Here is a 22,323-nt window from a genome sequence, read left to right on the forward strand (position 1 = left end):
TGCTACACCTGCCTCCCTCTTATTCACACACACTTATTCTGTCCATACCTCCACCTGCTCCCTATAAAAGCTATAGTCCACGGAGATTCCCGCCTGACCTCATCTGTCATCCTGCTTTCTCTAGATCTAGACAGTGCAACTCCTTCTGACCATCTCCAAACTTCTCCGTCAACACTCTAAAAGCAAACATCACACCTGCAGTGCTTTTTCTTGGCATGAAGCGAAGCCTGTCTCCTTAAACTGGCTTCTTTCTCATTTCTTCATGGTTTGACTCGTCCACTTCATCCCTCCCTCTTTATCCCATAGCTCTCCACATCAGCACACTTCTTGTCCATCCCTCAGGCATGCGCTCACTCACCAAGATTATGGTGAACAATCTGATCAAAAAGTCCAACGCCCTCTGGTCTACACCTCCACAGGTATGTCATCTGGACCTGCTGCCTTTCCACTCTTCATCCTTTTCATAGCTGCCCTCCCTTCCTCTTTACTAACCCTCTGCAGGTCCTGATTCGTTTACTGTCGTCCATCCATTCTCCTCTCTTTCTCTTTACCATCATAACTGACAAAGACAAATTTGCAAAGCTAGGATCAGACAATATGCTGCATATTTAAATGGTCTTGTTTTTTCATCATCATTTCTGCTGTAGTTGAGTTTTTCACCTTTTCATATATCCACAATTTATTAGAGAAAGACAGAGCTGCAGCAGTTTTGCCTCTGTAGGCCAGAACAGATGATTTTAAGTCAAGGCATATCCTGATTGTTTGACTTTAAATCCGCTGTGGTATGTACAGGAGACAAACTGAGGCAAACTAAAGTTGTGTCTTTGTCTAACAAATTATGGACCTACTGCATGTTAATGGTTTCTGACCTCTCATTCTCCTCCGACTTTCAGTTTGCATATCTATGTCATTTGTCAGAAGCTGAAGAGAAATCCAAATGATGCAAGTGATGCGCTAATTAGGTAAGAGATGTTCAACAGAAACGAAAAGGGGACAAAAAAAGCAAAACAATGAAATAACATGTTTTTTCTAAAGTGAAAGACATTTTTAGCACAAATGATTCATACATTCTTCTGACCGAAGAAGAAATATTCCTCTAATTCTCCTGATTCTCTTCTTACAGGTTAAAATAAGGTTTAAACATGATGGATGGGTAAAACTGAGTTTCTCCAGCAGCCACAAACAGATGTGTGCTTGATGTATTATTGATTTCCTTCTGAAACCTGCTCCATTTTATTTTTTTTCTGCACCTCCATGAAAGATTAAAAAGACCTGAAGGAGATCCTCAATGCTAAATGCTGTACTACTCCTCTCTGACAGACCTGGCTGCAGTTCACCATAACTTTAATATTGATGTCAAGTAAACGAGTGATCCTTTGCTTTAGTGCTGCATCATGTCTTCTTTGAGTTGTTTTGCCCTTGTTGGCTGCGAGCGTTCACCTTTTTCTTCCGACCTCTTTATGGCTGAGTAGTTCTGGTTTATGAGCAGCTGAGTATTTCTATCTCCTGTCACTTTTGCTTCTACACAGTTTTCTGAGATTTTTGCCAAACATTATGCTTCTTTTTTTTTAATGAACAAACTATTCAAACATGGTGCAAAATGAAATCTAACACACAGGAAGAGGGTGGAAAACAGCATGTGTTAAAGTATTTCAAAGTAAAAATAAGACTAATATTACTGAACTACAGACAGTTCATGATGAAGTCATCATGTTGCATACCTTGATGAGGTCTGATCTAGAAGCTTTTGTGTCTACCTGAATCTCAGCAGTGGTCTTTCTTTTGTCTCTAACACTTAAATCGTGGAGGGTCTGACATCTACTTCAGTCAACTTTTGTTTTCTGCAAGCACCAGTCTCAGCAATCAACTCCAAATCGTACTTGACCACGCTGTGAGAACACCATATTTCTTGCCCTCTTTGTGTTTTAATGCAGACTCCTTCCGTTTCATTGAGTTCTTGACATTTTAGCATTTTGAACAGGAGGGAAGAATTTCAAACTGAATTTAGAGCAGTCGTTTAGGAAGCAGACATAGTCAATGCAACGTTTAAACTGAGCATAAGAATGATGAAAAAGTGACTCTGAAAATGCTGTGGATGTTGGCGCCAGACAGGGTCGTCTGAATATTTCAGAAACTACTGATGTTCTGGGATTTTCCCACACAACCATCTCTAGGATTTACAGAGAGAAGTCTGAAAAAGAGAAAAATATCCAGAGAGCAGCTTTTTCTATACGAAAATGCCTTGTTGATGCCAGAGGACCAGTGTTGGGTAAGTTACTTTAAAATAGTAACTTAGTTACATTACTAGTTACTTCTATCAAAAGTAACTCAGTTACTTCAAGTTACTCGTTACTTTCAAAGTAACTAGTTACTAGGGAAGTAACTTTGGTTTTACTCAGAATTCTCTTGTTAATGTGTTGCTTCCATAACTGGATACCCAGCCAGATTGCCAGTCTTCTAGCTTGATTACTGGCCACAAGTGCACTGTGCCACCTACCAATAGAAAGGAAAAGATAATCTGCATATTTCCACGAGAGAAATCCCATGCCTGGACCGTCGTTGACCGCCACCATGATTCTAGCCTACGTCACAGCGTCATGTGCGCTTTTTACATCCAACACGAAAACTGCAGTCGTGGTGCTTTGATTGTACTCGGAACTCGAAAATTCTGCCTTCCGAGTAGGAAGATGTAGGCAACACCAGACTGCAGATGTGCTGCATACAGGGCTGGACTGGGACAAAAAATCGGCCCTGGCGTTTTGACTAGAGACCGGCCCACCATTATCGGAAAAATCATAAAGCCTTTTAATGAAAACAAACACTGTTGTGACTGTTCTGATGGTATATATGTATCAATCTATCAATCGTTTGTTGTAAGATTCAGATAATTATTTTTTAAAAGCTAGATATTTTAAATGAGAATAAGAAAGAAAAGTACTTCTTTGTGCCCCCCTCTCCCTGTTAATGCCCTACCTGGCCCCCCTGGCAAAACTTTGCTAGACCCGCCCCTGCACAGTTACCAGCTGTCAGCTACTTAAAAAAAGGATCCTGGTGTTATTTGTCTCTCAGAAACAGTTCATAACTTCCCTTCAACTCATTCATATCACCCAAAAGATAAACCTGTTCAGCTCTGATGATTCATACCTTTGACGTTGCGTGACGAACTCTGTATTCCTCGTCCACACGTAAACGCAAAAAAGGAGTTTCAAAAAAAAATCTCCATTTTCGGTGATTCGAAACGCCGTTTACATGTGAACGAAACAGCTGCGTTTTCAAAAATACCCGTGTAGGTGCGGACGTAGCGTAAAAGAGTTAGTAGTTTATTTTCTTACTACCTGTAATTTATTGCAGATTACCTGTATTTGCTTAATTGTTTACTAAATGTTTGAGGTGTGAAATAAACCACAATGGAGCAAAATATGGGTGTGTGTGGTTAAAGGATGTGTTTGTGCGTGCGTGTGTCCGCGTTTGTTAACTTCACCATTCACATAAAATTTTGCCTCATCACTGAACAAAGTCTTCTGCGTGAACTGAGGGTCCTGTTCCAATTTGTGTTTTGCACATTCTGCAAATTCTGTGCGCCGATCTGGGTCATTCTCGTTGAGATGCTGCAGTAGCTGGAGTTTGTAAGGGTGCCATTTGTGAGTAGCTAATATCCGCCGAAGGGATGTTCGACTAACGCCACTCTCCAGTGACATGCGGCGAGTGCTACGCTGTGGGCTCATGAAAGAATAAAGTTATGTTGACACCAAGCACACCATTGTTTTTCTTGTGATAAGTTTGATGTGTCACATGGCCCTCTTCCTATTGAAAAGACAAAAGTTGTATCCAAGATGGCCGACTTCTAAATGGCCACCATGGTCACCACGCATCTTGAGGAGTTTTCCCCCTCACATATACTAATGCGCCACAAACAGGACTTTAATATCACCAACCATTCCCATTTTATTACAGTGTATCCATATAAATGGCCCACCCTGTACTTAAATGGCATCCACAGTCAGGATAGAAATATCCTGTCTCAGAGTGACGCTGAAAAACTAGTTCATGCATTTATTACTTCCAGGCTGGACTACTGCAATTCATTATTATCAGGATGTCCTAAAAACCCGCTGAAAAGTCTTCAGCTAATCCAAAATGCTGCAGCAAGAGTCCTGACAGGGACTAGAAAGAGAGAGCATATTTCTCCTGTTTTGGCTTCCCTTCATTGGCTTCCTGTTAAATCCAGAATTGAATTTAAAATCCTGCTCCTCACATACAAGGTCTTAAATAATCAGGCCCCATCTTATCTTAATGACCTTGTAGTACCATATCACCCCATTAGAGCACTTCGCTCTCGCTCTGCAGGCCTACTTATTGTTCCTAGAGTATTTAAAAGTAGAATGGGAGGCAGAGCCTTCAGTTTTCAGGCCCCTCTTCTGTGGAACCAGCTTCCAGTTTGGATTCGGGAGACAGACACTATCTCTACTTTTAAGATTAGGCTTAAAACTTTCCTTTTTGCTAAAGCATATAGTTAGGGCTGGACCAGGTGACCCTGAATCCTCCCTTAGTTATGCTGCAACAGACGTAGGCTGCTGGGGGATTCCCATGATGCATTGAGTTTTTCCTTTCAGGTCACCTTTCTCACTCACTATGTGTTAATAGACTTCTCTGCATTGAATCATATCTGTTATTAATCTCTGTCTCTCTTCCACAGCATGTCTTTATCCTGTTTTCCTTCTCTCACCCCAACTGGTCGCAGCAGACGGCCGCCCCTCCCTGAGCCTGGTTCTGCTGGAGGTTTCTTCCTGTTAAAAGGGAGTTTTTCCTTCCCACTGTCGCCAAAGTGCTTGCTCATAGGGAGTCATATGATTGTTGGGTTTTTCTCTGTATCTATTATTGTGCGATCTACTGTACAATATGAAGCGCCTTGAGGTGACTTTTGTTGTGATTTGGCGCTATATAAATAAAATTGAATTGAATTGAATTGAATTGAATTGAATTGAATTGAATTGAATTGAATTGAATTGAATTGAATTGAATTGAATTGAATTGAATTGAATTGAATTGAATTGAATTGAATTGAATTGAATGTGGTGGAACTGGAAATTCACATTATTGATGTGCAGCTAACAAATCGTGTTATGCTGACATGGACCAAAAACCCTTGCCAAACGTTTTCCAGCAACTTGTTGAATCTGTGAAACAAATAATTTAGGCAATTCTGAAGGAAAAGGGGGTTCAGTCCAATCCTGGCCTAAAATAAGTAATCTGTGTGTGTGACTTCCTGTGAAAATTTCTCATCTTTCAACAGTGACTATTCTTCTACTCCTGCTGCTTTCTCCATTGCAAATCTGAATCCACAGCCGTGACTGATTACAAAATCGTGCTGAAAAAGGACTCCTTCTTTTATAATTAGAAGCTCTAATCAGCCACTGGCTCCATCAATCACTGAGTCCCAGAGTCCTTTTGCAAGCTGAATGGAGGAGTATTTTTTTAACTTTTAAAAAACCTTCACTTCTACCTCTGATCCTTTTGTCTTTGGTAAATTATAAAAAGTGAAAGTGTTAGTGCGGTTTTGGAAAATTTTGAAAAGTCACCGGACAAGACGTTTAAATGTAAACTTGGTCAAGTCTTCAGATGCATGTCGACAAGTAGTCATAATGATAAAACATCTCCAAGGTGAAGGGAAAGAAAATTAAATGAGCAGTGGGGCACAGTTTGAAAATGAACCTGTCTGGTTCCGATCATTTGTCAACGTGAAGTGTGCTTCACAGCTTGTCCGCATCACCCAACCACAAAAAAGGGACTCAGCCTACTTTTACTGGCTGTTTAAACTCCATGAGTTAAGTCACACAGGAACAAGCTGCATCTTTCAGATGTGCTCACTTCTTAATGTCAGTCATGTCACAGGGAGGTGCTGTTGCTTTAAAGTCCTCCATGCTTTCTTTTTGTAGGACAAAAATGCAATTATATTTTGTGTGTGTCAGAAAAAATAAAAGATGATAAACACGCATGACAATATGACAGTTTCACGTTAAACACAGATACAAACACAAGTGCAGAAACAGAACAGTGAAGGGGATGAGGTTGGCTGTATAGCAATCATGGTGGGCACTCTTAGCATATGATTTTTATTATTTTGTGTAATGAGAGGAAACCACTCTGGATGTAACATAAGAACAAAGACCAGGTTTTTGTTCTGTTTTGTTTTTTAAATCAGGGTCATTTTGTTCTTTAAAGTTGAAGCCAATTTCTCAAAATATCTGGGATCTTTCAACAGGTTGAAGCTGATTTACTGATTTTTTTGTTCGGTCTTACCAGCTAAGAAAAGTAGATTTTTTTCTTTGTTAATGGGTTTCTTGTATGGCCACATTATCATAGGGTTTTTACCTTACTATATGAAGTGCCTTGAGGTGACTGTTGTTGTGATTTGATGCTACATAAATAGCACTGAACAGAATGTTGTAATTGCTGTATTTGATGACCTGTAATTGGTTTGTCAAGGACATCAATGTGTTAAACATTCTTACATATCTGATCAGTGTCAGGCCAGGCAGAATTTAGGTTAGTGCTCCAATGTCATACCTGCTGAGTATGACACTTTCTTTCCCACGTCAGTAGTTCTATCAATAATTTAGAGCAGGGATGTGAAACTCATTCTACATCATGGGTCACACACAGCTCACTTTGATGTTAAGTGTCTTTCCGGGGCCAATTCTCACCTCTGGGCATTATGTTTGACATCTCTGATGTAGAGTGTCCAAACTATTTTTTAGGTTTTTGAAGTGTGGTCAATTTATTTCTGGGATTTTTTTTAAGATGGCAAATATTTGTTCTTGCTTGTGCACGACTACTCTGTCTTCAACTGATCCATCCATCGACATAGAGGCCAGTTTCCAGGAGGAAAGAAAAGACTTAACATTTTACATCAAATGATCTTTAATTCACAGTTTCACACTAGGAAAACTGCTTCTTTTAGTATACGTACATGCATCTAAATAAGAAAACATTTACTTAAAAAACAAATTTAAAAATAAAAACCCAACTATTATTCATAAAAGTCACCGGTTTAAGAAGAAATATTCGAGTGGTTTATTTACTTTAGTCCAAGTCTTTTTTTATTTTGCCAAAACAAAAATAAATGACAGTGACAGACAACAACAATCTGTGTATTTTTATTCATTCTCATAACAGAAAGTATCTTCACATTTGTTTTTGCTTTATGTGGACATTACTGCCATCTTGTGGTGAAAAAAAAAACATACAGGCCACGAGTGGAAAAAAATGGGGGTAAATCCTGCAGACCTACTGTTTGTTGTCAGAACATTAATTTCCAGGAATCATCGGTTTTCTGTACTTGAGACATCAACAGCAGGACAAAAAGAAAAACTGGCACACTCACTTAGTCAACAGATGAGATTATAAAAAGACTAACAGAGCAGTTTGATCCCCGAAGAAGCATCAGTCCTGAAATGACAAAGGGAATAATCCCGTTACTGCTGAAAGGAAACAATGATTAATAAAGGAACACTTTAAAAGCCGGGGGAAGGCAGGAATATTGGGAAATGTAATCAGGTCACAACTGATCCAAGTGTGGCACAGCTCTCACATCATCTGACCAGTTTCCTCTTCTGTAACACACTGGGTCATATGAGTGTAAGTCTTTTCATACAAATGTGAGCAACATGATTCTTAAAATAAAAGTGCAAGTCAGAGAAAAGGAATTCCTCTGAAAGAGAAAAGAGTAGGTGTTCCCCTGCTGCGGGTTAGTCAGTCAGATCTGATCACAGTCTGAGCTCTTTAGCACACAAAAGAGAGCTGGGTGTGTCTCATCTCGTTAAACTGCAAGTACTGGTAAGGCTGGTTATGGCTGTTCCATAGGAACCAAAGATTCGGCGGATAACATTTGAACAGAGGTGTGACAGGTTTGTTACAAGTTCAGCTGCAGGTTTATAACTACAGAGACACGTTCACACACTGAGCACTGACAGCTATGTGGAGGTGGCCTGTGTGTGTTCACTGTGCCAGCCCAGGACATTTTAGTTACCTAAAACTAAAAACAAAAACTAGATGGGGAGAAAAGACTTTAATGAACTAAAATAAAAATTAAAAATAAGCCTTTGAAAAAAAAATTTGTTAGCTTGGAAAAGGTGAATGATAAAAAAGTTTTACCTACTGTCCTAAATAAATTCCTTCCAATAATAAATAATAACAGTAATAATAACAACAACAACAACAACAACAACAACAACAATAATAATAATAATAATAATAATAATACAAACTACACTAAAACAAGAGAATCCACCCTGGAAAATAACTTCAACTAAACCGAATTAAATACAAAAAGAAATCAAAATAAAAACTAATTAGAAAAATACGAAAACTATAACAACTTTGGCTACAAAATACTAATAATAAATACTACTACTACTACTACTACTACTACTACTACTACTACTACTACTACTACTAATAATAATAATAATAATAATAATAATAATAATAATAATAATAAAAATCAACTAAAACCACTTTGCCTGATCACGAGATGAGGAAGTGATCCCTGAAACTAAACCGTACAGGTACACCTACCTCATCACTGCTGGAAGACCCATTGCCTGATTTGCCTTCATGCTTCTTGTCCTTTTTCTTTTTCTCCTTCTTCTTCTCACCATGTTCCTTGCTGTGAGACTTGTCCTTATCCTTATGCTTGTCCTTGTCCTTATGCTTGTCCTTGTCCTTACTTCCAGACTTGTCCTTGTCCTTGCTTCCAGACTTGTCTTTGCTGCCTTCCTAAAAATATACAAAGTTTGCAATTAATAAATAGTTTTTTTATGTCGTGATTATTGTAGTTAATCAAAAGTAAGGAAATACAAGAAAAACAGGTTTACAAGAGGAGATGTCAATTCTCGTCACCGTGTTTATGCAACTCCCATCCGTAGCGCACATTTTGTTCTGGTAAGCGAATTAAAAGTCTTACCTTGCCCTTATCTTTTTTCTTGCCAAAGGGCCAACTGAGTTCATCTTTCTGTGCTTCCTCCTTCTTTATCATCTCCTCGTCCTTACCCGCAGCTGCCAATGACAAAGATGGGTCAGGGTTTTAAGGATCATCTGTCCACATATCGCAATATGGAGCGCAAAACCTGTTCGCACTCCAACAGAAGAGTGCAGCTAAAGAAAAAAAAAATCACATAAAGCTGCGATAGATTTTTACCTTCTGATAGATCGAAACTCATTGTGACTGTTACTTATGCGCCTCTTCTCTCCGATTCCGAAACAGACTCTGTCAGCGAGCTCTCGCTGCTACTACTTTTCAGGAAATCTGGAGTGACCGACCAGATTTCCTGAAAAGTAGTAGTGCGGTGTTGATCACGTGACCGACTAAGTCACGTGATCAACACCGCACCACGCCCCGCAAACGCAGTTCGTTCTTGCGGTGAGATGAGTGGGAGACGTTGTGAGATAGTGCTATATTTCTTATTTATGCGTACTTGATACATAACCCTGCTCGCTGGCCTGTCCACCTGCTTCTCCCACATCAGCTGCGATAAGCTCCAGCCCTCCTACCATCCTGACCATGAACTTGACAAGCGGAAGAAAATGAATTGGATAGATGGATATGTAATATACCTTGTTTCTCTGTTTTTCGACAGAGGATCTTAGAAGAAGCTCCGTTTAATTTATGTGGGGTAAAACACCAGCTGTGTTCAAGCACAGCAAGCCACATGGGTGCTTTCTGACATGGCTCCAGTGTTTAGGATTCTTGTGAACACAGTATGCTTTCTACTGTTGGAAGTGTAAGATTGCTGGTTTGATTTAATTTCCGGTTGTTACAGCCTTTACTAGATCTCCTTAGTTTTCTAAGGAGCTTGGAAAGAAAAGTGTCTGGACTTCTTTAAGCTTCCTTGAAAATATTTCACTTCTCATCCGAGAAGCTTCTTCAGTTCTAAGAGCAATTGGGGGAGAGTCTCAGATTTGAAGCCCTGTGGGCTCTTAGAACTGAAGAAGCTTCTCGGATGAGAGGTGAAACGCCTTCAAGGAAACTTGTCTGGACGCTTTTCTTTCCATCTCCACGACGACCTGGATGACTGAGAACCTTCACAGACATCTCCATAGTTTGTTTGTTTGGGTTTTTTTGTTTGTTTGTTTTGTGTGTGTGTGTGTGTGTGTGTGTGTGTGTGTGTGTGTGTGTGTGTATGTGTGTGTGTGTGTGTGTGTGTGTGTGTGTGTGTGTGTGTGTGTGTGTGTGTGTGTGTGATTCTGTGTTTTGGGGGGCTCATAAATTCATCCTTACCCTAGTCTCCAGAGTTGTTGTTTACTTTTCATGGGGCTGTGGATGCCTGTTTATGACTTACTGTTTAAGCAGTACTTGTGAATTATTTAGCTCTGGTTTTTATTACCTTGCAGCAGTAAAAGTGTGATAGGAGGGCGGTTGGTGTGGACACCTAAGTTTATGCATCTTGAGAACAAGGCGATTTTCTAATTGAAATGTGAATGTGTCTACTGGGAGGCTGAGAGGTAGACCTGGTGGTTTCCAGTATTTGTTTGAGGTTCCTTTTTCTCCTTTTTAGATCTTTGTGTTCCCCCTCTATGTCTTCCTTCTGTTTTATGTCTTTGTCTTCGAATGGCTCTCTGTCTTGTTCTTTATTTTATCGTGAGTTTTACTTTGCGTTACTTCCTGTTTTTACTTTTCTTTTACTTCCTGTCTGTCTCACCTGGATTTCCCTGATTGTTTTCACCAGCATGTGATTGCTTGCACCTGTGTCCTGGCCCATTTTGATATTTGACAGCAGTAAACACACACAAATACTGTTCCAGTCAGGTTGACCCTTATCAACAAGGCCAATTCTAAATAACATTGTTTAAATATAAATAAAAACAGAATGAAGTGATTTGTAAATCTCATGAAATATACCATAAAAACAAAAAAAATGTTTGAAATAAGATAATTCACCATTTTAAAGAAAATTTCAGCCCGTTTGAAATTTGATGGCATCACCACATCTCAAAAAGGCTACACTGCTGTGTAGCAGTGAACTGAGTCGTGATAACAAGCCGGATAGTCCCTCCTCTTTATTTCAAGGATGCAACAGTGTCCATGTTTTTCCAAATGACTTAAAAATTTGGATTATTCTGACTACAGAATAGTTTTCAACTCTTCCATGATCTTTTAAAGAAGAGGTAGATAATGTTCATATATGTTTTCTTCTTTGGATGATAGAGCTTTAACCTGCAATTGTGGATGGCACAGTGAACTGTGCTAACAGACAACGATTTCTGGAAGTGGTCCTGAGCCTGTGCAGTGATTTCCATGACCTGTACTTATGTAAGATAAGATAAGATAAGATAAAACTTTATTAATCCCTCGGGTGGGTTCCTCTGGGAAATTCGGTTTCCAATAGCACAGCACCGACAGAAGTTACAGAAGATATATATACACATATATAAATACAGAGACATATATAAATAAATATATACGAAAGGGATAAATAGAATAAATATGAATAAGAATACAAGGGAATTGCACATTTCAAGTATGTGAGTCTATTTCACCGTTGACTATTAACAAAAAGTATTGCACAGTGAAGTGAAGAGGCACTACAGCTTAGTTGTTCCCCCCTGCTTTGTCCTCCTGTTACCCCTCCCTCTCCCCTCCAGAGAGGAGTTAAACAGTCTGATGGCGTGTGGGACAAAGGAGTTTTTAAGTCTGTTGGTTCTTGTCTTTGGGAGAAGCAACCTGTCACTGAACAGACTCTTCTGGTTGTTTATGACTGTGTGCAGAGGATGCCCAGCATTGTCCATAATGTCCAGCAATTTTTTTAGTGTCCTTTTCTCTGCCACTGTCACCAGAGTGTCCAGCTTCATGCCGACCACAGAGCCAGCCTTCCTGATCAGTTTTTCCAGCCTGGATGAGTCCTCCTTTGCTGTGCTGCTCCCCCAGCATAGAAAAGTACTCCAGCAACCACTGACTGGTAAAACATCCTCAGGAGCTTCCTGCAGATGTTAAAAGACCTCAGCCTCCTGAGGAAATACAGTCGGCTTTGGGCTTTTTTATGCAGGTGCTCTGCAGTCCAGTTTGTTGTCCACCCACAGCCCGAGGTACTTGTACTTGTACTCCTTTCATCTTTTATAATTTGTATTTCCTGACAGCAGTTTAGAGTAGTTACATGTATAAAATATTTACATTGTAATTAACTGTAGATATAGAATTTACTGCTTATAATGAAAGCGGCCTCTAGTAGAAAGTGCTGATGCACCAACTAGTAATAATAAGAGCAAACACAAACCACAAACATGAATTCACGCTCTTTTATTTCTCAAACCTTCAACATGTTAATAAATTGACATTTCCTCCACCAATTGACAAGTTTACAACTGTCAATTGTAAACTTGTCAATTTTAAAAACACAAATCTTTTCTCTCTAATCAAGCAGTGTATTTATTTTGTAAGATTTACTGATCCTCCAATGAAACCATGACCCAAGGTAACATCATTAAAGCATTCATGATTACATTTAAGTGCTTCCAGTGTGATGCAGGCCAGATTTTGGCTGATGACTAAGATCTATGACATCTTAACATTGGTAAGGTCTGGGCCCTGACAGCAGATCCTTTGAGGTGAGGTAACTAGTGGAGTGTGTCGTGCTGTCTCCAGTCTTCTTCGGGGTGCCCATCAGGCTCTCCATGTAGCTGGGACGTTTGATTACAAGGGATGGCTTGGTGGCAGCTGAAGAACTGACAGGATGCAGCTTCAAGGCAGGAGATGTAAGAGACACATTGGGAGTATCACTTGGCTTGGAGCTGGCAGAAGGTCCACCACCACCTGAGGCTGAAACGCTGGTTTTAGGGTGGCTGCTTTGCTCACCATCAGGGTGGTCCTGGAAATGAACATTAACAATCCATTTTGAACATTTTTAGATTAAAAGCTTTTTTTGTTGTTTCTATTAATTTCACTTCCCAAGGAGCCAAAACTTTGGTAAAAAAGAATAACACTAAAATTATTATTCGTCATTTTTCTTTCATATATGATGATATTAGCATGTTACAAGTCATTTTACCTGTTCCTCCCTTTTCTCACTCTCCTCCTTTTTATTTTCCTTGTCGCTGTCACTACCAGAGGAGCCTGACCTGGAGCTTGAGTCCTGCTCAGAAAGGAAGAGGAAGAAACTCATCAACTCACAAACATGATTACCAAAATGAGCAGAGACACATTTTTTTTCCATCACACAGGATAAAACTACCTTCTTTTTGTCTTTCTTCTTCTTGTCTTTCTTCTTCTTCTTCTTCTTCTTCTTGTCATCATCACTGCAGGAAGGAGAACCCGAAGAGGAACTGGAATCCTGGGATGTAAATATGATAGTGAGGTTACACAATCATAAGACGGATAGGAACCAGAGTTTTGAAAATACACAAAGGAGGAGGAGGCAGTGAGTCCACTCTTCTTTACCTTTTTCTTGTCTTTCTTCTTCTTTTTCTTCTTATCCTTCTTCTTCTTTTTCTTCTTATCATCATCACTAGAAGAATCACTCGAGGAGCTTGATGAAGAAGAAGAATCCTGGACAAAAACAAGGAACATATTTCATTTAGAGGAATTACAGTAGCTTATAAATAAATAAAGTCAACCTAAAACCTTAAAGTGGATGGCCCCTCACCTTCTTTTTCTTCTTCTTCTTCTTGTCCTTCTTCTTCTTCTTCTTCTTCTTCTTTTTCTAAATATGAAAAAGAAGACTCAATTTAAATTGTGCAATCTTCTATCTTCCATAATTTTGAGTGCGTCAAATGTATTTGCAAAGACGAAAATGGCGATATTTGTAGATGTTCTTCTCACCTTGTCATCATCACTATCGGAGGAAGAAGAGGAGCTATCATCAGAAGAGCTAGAATCCTAGAAAGTGCATCAGTCAGTCAGTAACAGAAATACACGATTTTCTGTAAAATATATATTTAGACTTTTTCTAACCACCTTTTTCTTCTTCTTCTTCTTCTTCTTCTTCTTCTTCTTCTTCTTCTTCTTCTTCTTCTTCTTCTTCTTCTTCTTTTTCTTCTTTTCATCTTCACTATCAGAGGAAGAAGAAGAGGAGCTGGAATCCTGTAAAAGAGTTGAACAATTACAAGTTTCATTTATTATTATTAGTAGTAGTACTGTTATTAGAGTTCTGTATGGGTAGCTGACAATCTTTTACCTTTTTCTTTTTCATTTTCTTCTTTTTGTCCTTCTCTTCCCCTCCTTCTCCTTCATCATCACTCAGGTTGCCATCCCCAGGTACTGCCTCTACTTCCCCCGCTAGACAGGAAACATCATTGCCATCAATACCATTGCCAATGCCATCAATGCTATTTGATCTATGTAAGAGCTAGAGAAGCATACATACCAGCCAATGTAGAGGAGACTTTGCAATCGTCTGAAGTTTGAAGCTGTCATGGGAAAGGGAAGTAATTATCATATTTTTTTCTTCCTGTCATGCCTTTCTATATAAAACCAGGAGTGGTCACCATGATGTGACCACTCCTGTTTGTAGGCTCCCTAAAGCACTGAGTCAGCTGTAAACATTTTATTTTTCTCAACATGGGGAGAAACCAAGGATACTGAAAACTCCTTTGGAATCATCTTTTCAATGAAGCAACAAACTCCAGAGCAAGAAAAATTAAACAAAAAAAACCTGTAGTTCTTCTGTTAGCCACTTGAGGCTGATCCCAAAAACCTGTCGGCTCCATTAATCTCTCTCAAGCTTTTGTCTCTTGTGCACAGTCATCTTTAGCTATCCCGGTACAGCCACACAGTAAATTTGCACTGAACCATACTCAGCTTTATCATCTTTTCTGAGTCCAACAGGGCAATCATAATATATAAAAGGAACATCATGCAGTCCTTACTTAAACCTGAAACTGGCAACCGAGAAAAATTATCGAGAATAAGTTTGCATCGGCTTCATTGTTTTAGAACCAGGAGCTGTTGCCCTTTTGTTTGCACGTATTGCATTTGTGCATGCAGGTGTAGTGTGAAAACGTATGGGTGAGCAAATATTTCACCTTGCCAGGAACCTTTTCATCTGGTCCTGGAATCACACCACCTACAAAAATGGAGAAAAGACAACCAAAAGGATCAACATAATGTAAATGTTTGGCTTCTGTGATTTATATTACTGTGCACAAGAGCAAGTAGAAAACACTCACCTGCTGCTGACAGAACAATATCACTCTGCTCTTCATCCTGAAAGAAGACACAGAAGCACACGCACACAGTTAAGCTAAAAAAAAAATAAACTTCCTAAATAAATGATAAAAGCTGAGTTGTTAGGAATCATTTCCTGATAGTGAAAAGCAGTGAGAGGGTAAATGTGTTCACTGTGGGCAGGTTACCACAGAGCAACAGGACTGATGCTTTTATTAAACACAAACACAAGTTAGTTTACTTTTTTCTCATCGTCCTCCTTCTTCTTGTCCTTTTTCTTTTTCTCCTTGTCACTGTCAGAAGATGAGGATGAAGAGCTGGAATCCTGTATTACGGAAAAGAAACATAATTCATCTTGTTGTTTAAATAAAGAAATGAAACCCTATGGTAAGGTTTCTTCTTCATTGTTCATGCCTGGATACTGACTGTATATTTTGTAACGTCATATGAATGTAAGAGGACAACAAACATCCACATCTGTTTTACCTTTTTCTTGTCCTTCTTTTTCTTCTTCTTCTTGTCCTTTTTCTTCTTCTTCTTTTTCTTCTTCTCATCCTCACTATCAGATGAAGAAGAAGAAGAAGAGGAGCTATTTGAGCTGCAGTCCTATGGAAAAATGAATATGTTTAAAACAAAATATCATTGATGAACTGTGATACAGAAATAGAGAAATTAGTCAGTTGAAAATTAAGAACCTCAGGCATTACCTTCTTCTTTTTCTTCTTCTTGTCCTTTTTCTTCTTCTTCTTTTTCTTCTTGTCATCCTCGCTGTCAGAAGAAGATGAAGAAGAGGAGCTATCTGAGCTGGAGTCCTGTGGAAAAACAAATGTATTTAAAACAAAAAAGTCTTAATGAACTTTTAAACACAAATGAAATAGAAAGATTAGTCACTTGAAAATTAAGACGCTTGGACAATACCTTCTTCTTTTTCTTTTTCTTGTCCTTGTCCTTTTTCTTCTTCTTCTTTTTCATCTTGTCATCCTCGCTGTCAGAAGAGGATGAAGAAGAAGAGCTATCAGAAGACGAGGAGCTGGAGTCCTGTGAAAGGAAAAAAATATAGTTAACACACAAAAATCTCTTTAATTAATGAGTTTTAACACAGAAGTAAAATACATTATTCACTTGAAAATTAAGAAACACGGGGAATACCTTCTTCTTTTTCTTCTTCTTCTTCTTGTCTTTTTTCTTCTTCTTCTTCTTCTTCTTGTCATCCTCGCTATCAGAAGAAGAGGAGCTGGAGTCCTGTGAGAAAGGAATAAAAAGTATTCACATAAAATCTATTTCTGTCTGCACATTAACGCAGACACATCAGGCAGACAGACACATCATAGTGATGTTCATACCTTCTTCTTTTTCTTCTTCTTCTTGTCATCTTCACTGTCAGAAGATGAAGAAGAGCTGGATTGCTGTGAGAAAGGAATAAAAAGTATTAATTATAAATCATTCTCTGTCTTTTTCCTCAGAGTTACATACATGTGGTGACAATGGTGAGTTTCACACCTTCTTCTTTTTCTTCTTCTTTTCGTCCTCACTGTCAGATGATGAGGAAGAAGATTCCTAGGACAGAGGACGTATAATAAATATTCATTAACATAGTCTACCATATATTTATCCTTTGTCTCTGTCATTTGTCATTTATGGTATGTTGAAATTTGATAGTCTTATTAAACAATTTGCCAGTTTTGGAGGGGAAATTAAACCCACTTTCTTCTTCTTTTCCTTCTTCTTCTTCTTTTCCTTCTTCTTGTCATCCTCGTCATCTGATGAGCTAAAATCCTGAGACAAATTAAAAAAAAATTACAATTATAAGTTTGGAATGTTTTGATGTATTGTGCTCTGTTTTTTCACACAACTGAGTGGATTGGTGGATCGGTACACAGGACCTCTATGACTGATTCAAATTGAGAATTTCTCTGCTAAACATGTACGGCATGTAAATTATGGTATGCGATACATTTCTCATGAATCTGATGAAATCCTGATGAAAAAACATGTTGGTCGATTAATAAAGCTGCTCTTTATACCACAGGTGTTACTGGAGCGTCGACCTCTTTAGCAATGCAATGTATAAAATTACAGACTTGAGTTGTCTCTCACCTGACCAAGATCGTCTGCATGTTTTATTTGGCCATTGGAACCTGGTAAGATTGAATGCAACAAAATGCAATGCATTAGTTTAATCATTCTGGAAACAAAACGACATATTGTTATGTAAACAGCTGGTCTACTATGATCACAGAATGTAGGGTTGCAGGATAGTTTAGGACATGTTGTTATAAAGGGGATCTAGACACCGCCCCCATTCTGGCTTTGTGAGCTGACCTCAGCACTACTCCACGAACCCAATGAATGTTCAGTATCTGTGAACGGCAAATTAAACAAACTACCCGTTTGATTTAATTGAAATTTCAGGCTCATCGAGGGGACGCTGCAAAGCAGAAATCAAGAACAAACTGTCATCGTGAAATAGCGTAGATCACCTACCAGCCTGAGATACGACGACACTGTCGTGGATATACTCTTTCTCCTTGTCTTGTTTCTTCTTCTTTTCCTTCTCCTTTTTCTTCTTCTTCTTTTTCTTTTCATCCTGCCAGGAAACATTGAACAGCAGTTGTTTTGTAAAAGCATTTTTATTTCGCGTGTATTCATGCAGTGTTGCATTTGTATTCATAAAAAAGACTCGGGAGAAGGATTCAAAATCAGACGTCAAAACCAACTCACAGTATGCACATCCATGCATAACCATGTATGAGCAGTGATGCATGGAAGCGTGCACACAACTGATATGTTATTGTATTCTCATGATAAGACACATAACTTTCTCAGACACAACTTATCGGTAGCTGAGATGAGATCCAAAAATATTATTGTTAATGGGCGTGTTCCTCTCACATAGTTTGTCATTTCAGATCAGGACATTAAAGTCTGTTGAGAAATCATTTCTGCTGCTCTGTATACTTATTTTTGAGACCTTCTACTTCAGTAAGTTAAATAAAGTCACAATAAAGCTCATCAGTTGTTAAGTCCTATCAGAGGTGACCCAGTTAACTGGTTGTTGCTTTGAAATGTTCATGTTTGTGTCTTTGACCTTTGTCTTTTTATCTTAAAATCATGCAATAGCAAAATAACTGGCTTTTCCTGAGTCTCCTGACTTTACACCCACATCATGTCATCATATGACTGCAGTCATCTAAAAGTTGCAAAATTGGAAAACTAGACAAAACTGGAATTGTGAGTCAGTGTGTGCTCCTTGAGTTATTTTAAGAGCTGAAATTGACAAGAGCAGGGAGAAGACTGGCGTGCTTATCTATTAGTTTGCTGAGAGACAGGATAAAAATGCAGTTTTTAGATTCAATCCACCCTAAATATTCACTGAACAGACAGCATTTTTTGACAGTATCCTCACCTGAGGCAGATACATAATTAAACGGGACAATCAATCCCATGTGAGCCGATTTGAAATTGTGCTTCCAGCCAAGGACTTTGTATAGCTGCTTTTCGTAAGGATTTGCATAAACAAAACTGCAAAACTCTCTAAGTGTTTGGAAGGGTATTCACATTCCTAAGCAAACATCAAGATGGCTAGAATTAATGACTGCAAGCAATGTTGTCATGACTAAGTCATGTAATGGCAGCACCTGGTAAATGACAGTTTAGAGCAGGCAAGGAGCTGCAAGGGAGTCATGTTTTTCTACTTGGTAATAAGCACATACAGAAGCTACATGTGAGCAAGAACACCCTGGCTTCTCCTAAAACCAGAATCTATTAATAAAGGTGAAAATTCTAATGAAAACAGACCAGTCACATGATCACAGAAATTACACACTTATTCAGATTTATTACATTAGAATTGAAGCCTCTAGATCAGCCATCAATCATTACAACTTACTTCTGTCGAGGGTCTGCTGTTGTGTTTGACTTTGTGTCTCATGTGTCAACATACTGAGAACAAAAGCGCTCTGGACAGCCCTCACAAAACTCTTTTGGATGCCTGACTTTAGCAGGAGCTTTTAAAAAAGGCTCTCAAAGACCCATCACAGGATCTGTGGTTAGGTGTAAATGTGTGTGTCATGTGGGTGTGTGGGTAAAACTGCTTTGTCACTTTATCAGCAAAACTACAATTTACCAATATACACAAAGTGCTCTGCACGGATGCATGAGCAACATTTTGGTGCACACTTTTGCTCACACTGACTAGTTAAAAATGCCCCAGTGTTACGGGTGGTGTGTGACAAACTGTGACCTCCATATCAAATAGTGGTTGGAAATAACACGAGGCATTCGGCCTGAAAGTTGAAGTGGCTGTTTGAGAAGGGTTTTTCTTCCATGGCTCCACATGTGAAGATCGCATTTATTTAGATTTTTGTTGAACAAATAATTTTCGTCTTGAAACCCTGATCAGCACGTGTCAATCTGCAACTTACCTCACTATCACTGTCTGAGGAGCTACTGGAGGAAGATGAAGAAGATGATGATGAGGAGGAGCTGGAGCTCTGTTAAGGAAGACGGAGAATATTAGTGCTTAATTTTACGTACAGAAGTTTATGTAAACAATCTTTTGTTTATGAAACGATACATGAGAAGGAATGAGCCATGGCCAACATGCCCCAGTGAGTTTCTGTCATACGAAGGCGAGTTGTGTCTGTGACTGCATATGGGAGAGGCCCTTCAGGCACTTGGCAACACACATAAAGAAAAATTCCACAAACAAGCACACATGCACACACACCTATCCCTGCTATGTCATTAACCACTTGTGCAAAAAGCGACAGTTGAGCCACACATGGAACAAACGATTCTCTCCTGTTTGACTGTACTCCACTCCTCTGTAAGAAGCTGTAACTCATCATTTCAGCACCACATGTGCTCCCATCAGGACAAATCCTTAAGAAAACTGCTGAGTTAACTTAGCAGATACCAGAAAATATTTACAAACCAAAAATTCCAAATACAATCAATACCGTTTTCATCGGCAGTTCACTTTACTGAACTCTGTCACACTTACTTTCTTCTTCTTCTTTTTCACTTTCTTTTTCTTCTTTTCTTTCTTGCCGATACCCTCATCCTCGCTGTCTGGAGAGCTGTCAAGTGAATACATCTCCTGGTAAACACAAGAGAAGTAGATGTGTTATCTTCAGTGGGGAAATTGAGCCTGTGAACAGAGCTGCTTTAATTGCTTCACTATCATTAGATAATGGAAAAGTCACAACGTGTGTGCTTTGTTTCTCCTGCTCACCTCATCTCCTGTTCCTGCAGGTTTCCCGATCTGAGTCTTGTCTCCCTGCGTCTTGGCCAGCTCCGCAGGCCCTTCTACTTCAGCCGGGGGCTGCGAACCGCCAGAGGGCACCGCTGCAGGCTGGACACCTGCAGTGTCTCCTCCACCTGCAGTTAAACAATTCAGGTGAGCAGTGTTGCAAATATCTGCCTGAAAGACATCAATTTTTCTGAACGCTCAACTAATGAGTAATCTGTATATACGAACTTTATTGAGGATCATCTGTCTTATCAGCCTATTTTTAACATGCACTTTTAATAAAATATTAAAATAAATTAAAAAAAAACACATATGACAGCATCATATGCCAGGACTTCCTTGTTATCCAACTTTCTTAAAAGGACAGCCAGGTTAAAACAAAGAAATTAAAAATCAGTCATCAACACTAAAACTGTGCCTGCATATACTTTATATTTGGCTATAAATCAGTGAATACTCTAATAATTAACAATTTGGGGAAGTGCCACACCCCTGACAGCAGAAGGAAGGTTTAAAAAGAGCCTGCTGTCTACAAATATGAAGCGGTAGGAGTGCATCAGCTGCAATCTCCCTGCAGTGGTTATTCTGCACATTAAAAAAGGCATTATCCAAAAATAAATACATTTAATCCACACTTTTCAAACTGTAAAAGAAAAAAAGAAACAAGCCAGTTAACAAATAGCAAACCTTTGAGGAGGGTGGACTCCATTTCGGTCCAGTTCTCTCCTCTGTCCAGGAGTCCAGGTCTCATCTGACAAAGCCACCTGATCACATTTATAACAAGGTGTGGGTGTGTGGAGCCCTGGGGTGGAGAAACTGGGAGGGCCAAAAGCAGAAACTTCCCCGCATCAGTTTCAAAATAAAGGTCACTATAAAAGAAAGTCACCAATCAGTTCTGACTGTCATCTTTTATTGTACTCACCAGTTATTTTTCACCACGAAAAGTTCACGGTTGTCTTTTAAGAGGATAGCTGATTATCTGATCTAATTCTCTAAATTGTATTTATTTGCCTCAGTCTTATTCAGAAAGCTGCTTACATGCATTGTATTTGACTGTCACCATCTGTTTGTGTTATGAGACTTACATAGCTTGAAAGGCTGGTTTACCTGTGCAAACAGGTGGTGCAAGTTTTATGACTGGACTGTAGCCTGTGTGCATTATCTGCATGAATTAAAAAATTTGGAAAGTGTTGCAGAAGGAGGATTGCCATTGCTCTAGCAGGTCAAAGCAGGGAATTATCAAAAAAAAAAAAAAAAAACTATCCATGATTCCAAAATGTAGGAATAGGTTTAGGGGAATAAAGCTCTTTGCCTTTAATGTGGAGCATTAAAGGAAAAAAATAGAAAGAGAGAGAGAGGTGATTTAATCATGTTGCTGCTATGTCGCCTCCTAGTGGAGGATCATGGTTAACTTAAAACCACAACATTCTGCTAAGCAGGGGTGTTCCTGGGCCACATACAATCTTTTTGATCTGGAGTGAGAAAAATAAAAATAAACTGAGAAATATTATTTAAAAAGGAAGGATTTGTGTTATCAAAATTTTATTAAAGTGCAACAAAGTGCATTCTGAAGATGTTTAAATGCTTAGAAAAACTAAAACCATGAGTCCAAATGCAATTTGCCCCATTAAAAGTTTTGCCAAATGCTAGAATGCAGTAAAATGCAATAGTGCTTTCCGAAAGTCTTTCAAAGGTTTTTTCCCACCCATTTTCAGTCCAGTCCTTGTACAGACCGTTTTTAGAAGTTTCTTTTTAAACCCACTTAACGCTGAGCTGTGAATTATTCAAGCATAAAAAATGTACCTAAGCATTTAATGCCCTTCAAGAGGCCCAGAGAAGAATAGGCAATGTAAGAAATGACAAGAAAGCTTGGCTAAGAGAGTTCAGGCTGTTGTAAAGAATAAAAGTGTTC

The 22,323-nt window shown here is 39.0% G+C and overlaps 2 protein-coding genes across 8 annotated transcripts; both read right to left on the bottom strand.

The window, feature by feature from the left end:
- Positions 1-7,141: 7,141 nt before the first annotated feature.
- On the bottom strand, positions 7,142-9,322 carry wu:fb18f06 (uncharacterized). Its single transcript, XM_006803912.3, has 4 exons — positions 9,200-9,322; positions 8,966-9,057; positions 8,578-8,778; positions 7,142-7,449 (listed from the first exon to the last, which is right to left on the bottom strand). The coding sequence occupies exons 1-4, from the start codon at positions 9,219-9,221 to the stop codon at positions 7,444-7,446; spliced, it is 321 nt and encodes a 106-aa protein (XP_006803975.2). The 5' UTR covers positions 9,222-9,322; the 3' UTR covers positions 7,142-7,443.
- A 2,958-nt stretch (positions 9,323-12,280) lies between these two features.
- On the bottom strand, positions 12,281-21,190 carry LOC102794660 (uncharacterized). Of its 7 annotated transcripts, none has more exons than XM_087850816.1 (24): positions 21,099-21,190; positions 20,394-20,539; positions 20,163-20,258; positions 19,582-19,650; positions 17,642-17,744; positions 17,255-17,295; positions 16,862-16,933; positions 16,658-16,714; positions 16,501-16,563; positions 16,307-16,399; positions 16,076-16,195; positions 15,865-15,969; positions 15,644-15,763; positions 15,399-15,482; positions 15,160-15,196; positions 15,016-15,056; positions 14,358-14,400; positions 14,169-14,269; positions 13,991-14,074; positions 13,814-13,870; positions 13,638-13,694; positions 13,433-13,540; positions 13,044-13,325; positions 12,281-12,863 (listed from the first exon to the last, which is right to left on the bottom strand). In XM_087850816.1, exons 1-24 carry the CDS (start codon positions 21,160-21,162, stop codon positions 12,561-12,563), a joined length of 2,346 nt encoding a protein of 781 aa, XP_087706942.1. In that variant the 5' UTR covers positions 21,163-21,190; the 3' UTR covers positions 12,281-12,560. The 7 variants fall into 7 exon arrangements, with proteins under 7 accessions (XP_087706942.1, XP_087706941.1, XP_087706940.1 ...); XM_087850815.1 differs by having other exon boundaries at positions 13,988-14,074; XM_087850814.1 differs by having other exon boundaries at positions 13,638-13,688; positions 13,814-13,871; positions 13,953-14,074.
- Between the last annotated feature and the right edge of the window lie 1,133 nt (positions 21,191-22,323).

This window comes from Neolamprologus brichardi, chromosome 14, assembly GCF_056152115.1.
Source record: "Neolamprologus brichardi isolate AB-2024 chromosome 14, ASM5615211v1, whole genome shotgun sequence".
NCBI classification, from domain to species: Eukaryota; Metazoa; Chordata; class Actinopteri; order Cichliformes; family Cichlidae; genus Neolamprologus; species Neolamprologus brichardi.

What these genes read in the sequence shown, in the direction of transcription:
- wu:fb18f06 (XM_006803912.3), bottom strand. Translation starts at nt 9,221, where the DNA reads ATGAGTTTCGATCTATCAGAAG. An exon ending in GAGTTTCGATCTATCAGAAG is followed by an intron (nt 9,058 to 9,199) that starts GTAAAAATCTAT and finishes TGTCATTGGCAG; the next exon opens with CTGCGGGTAAGGACGAGGAG. An exon ending in AGAAAAAAGATAAGGGCAAG is followed by an intron (nt 8,779 to 8,965) that starts GTAAGACTTTTA and finishes GTATATTTTTAG; the next exon opens with GAAGGCAGCAAAGACAAGTC.
- LOC102794660 (XM_087850811.1), bottom strand. Translation starts at nt 21,162, where the DNA reads ATGAGACCTGGACTCCTGGACAGAGGAGAGAACTGGACCGAAATGGAG. An exon ending in CCTCAGACAGTGATAGTGAG is followed by an intron (nt 17,745 to 19,581) that starts GTAAGTTGCAGA and finishes GTTTCCTGGCAG; the next exon opens with GATGAAAAGAAAAAGAAGAA. An exon ending in ATGAAAAGGTTCCTGGCAAG is followed by an intron (nt 14,401 to 15,015) that starts GTGAAATATTTG and finishes TTCCCATGACAG; the next exon opens with CTTCAAACTTCAGACGATTG.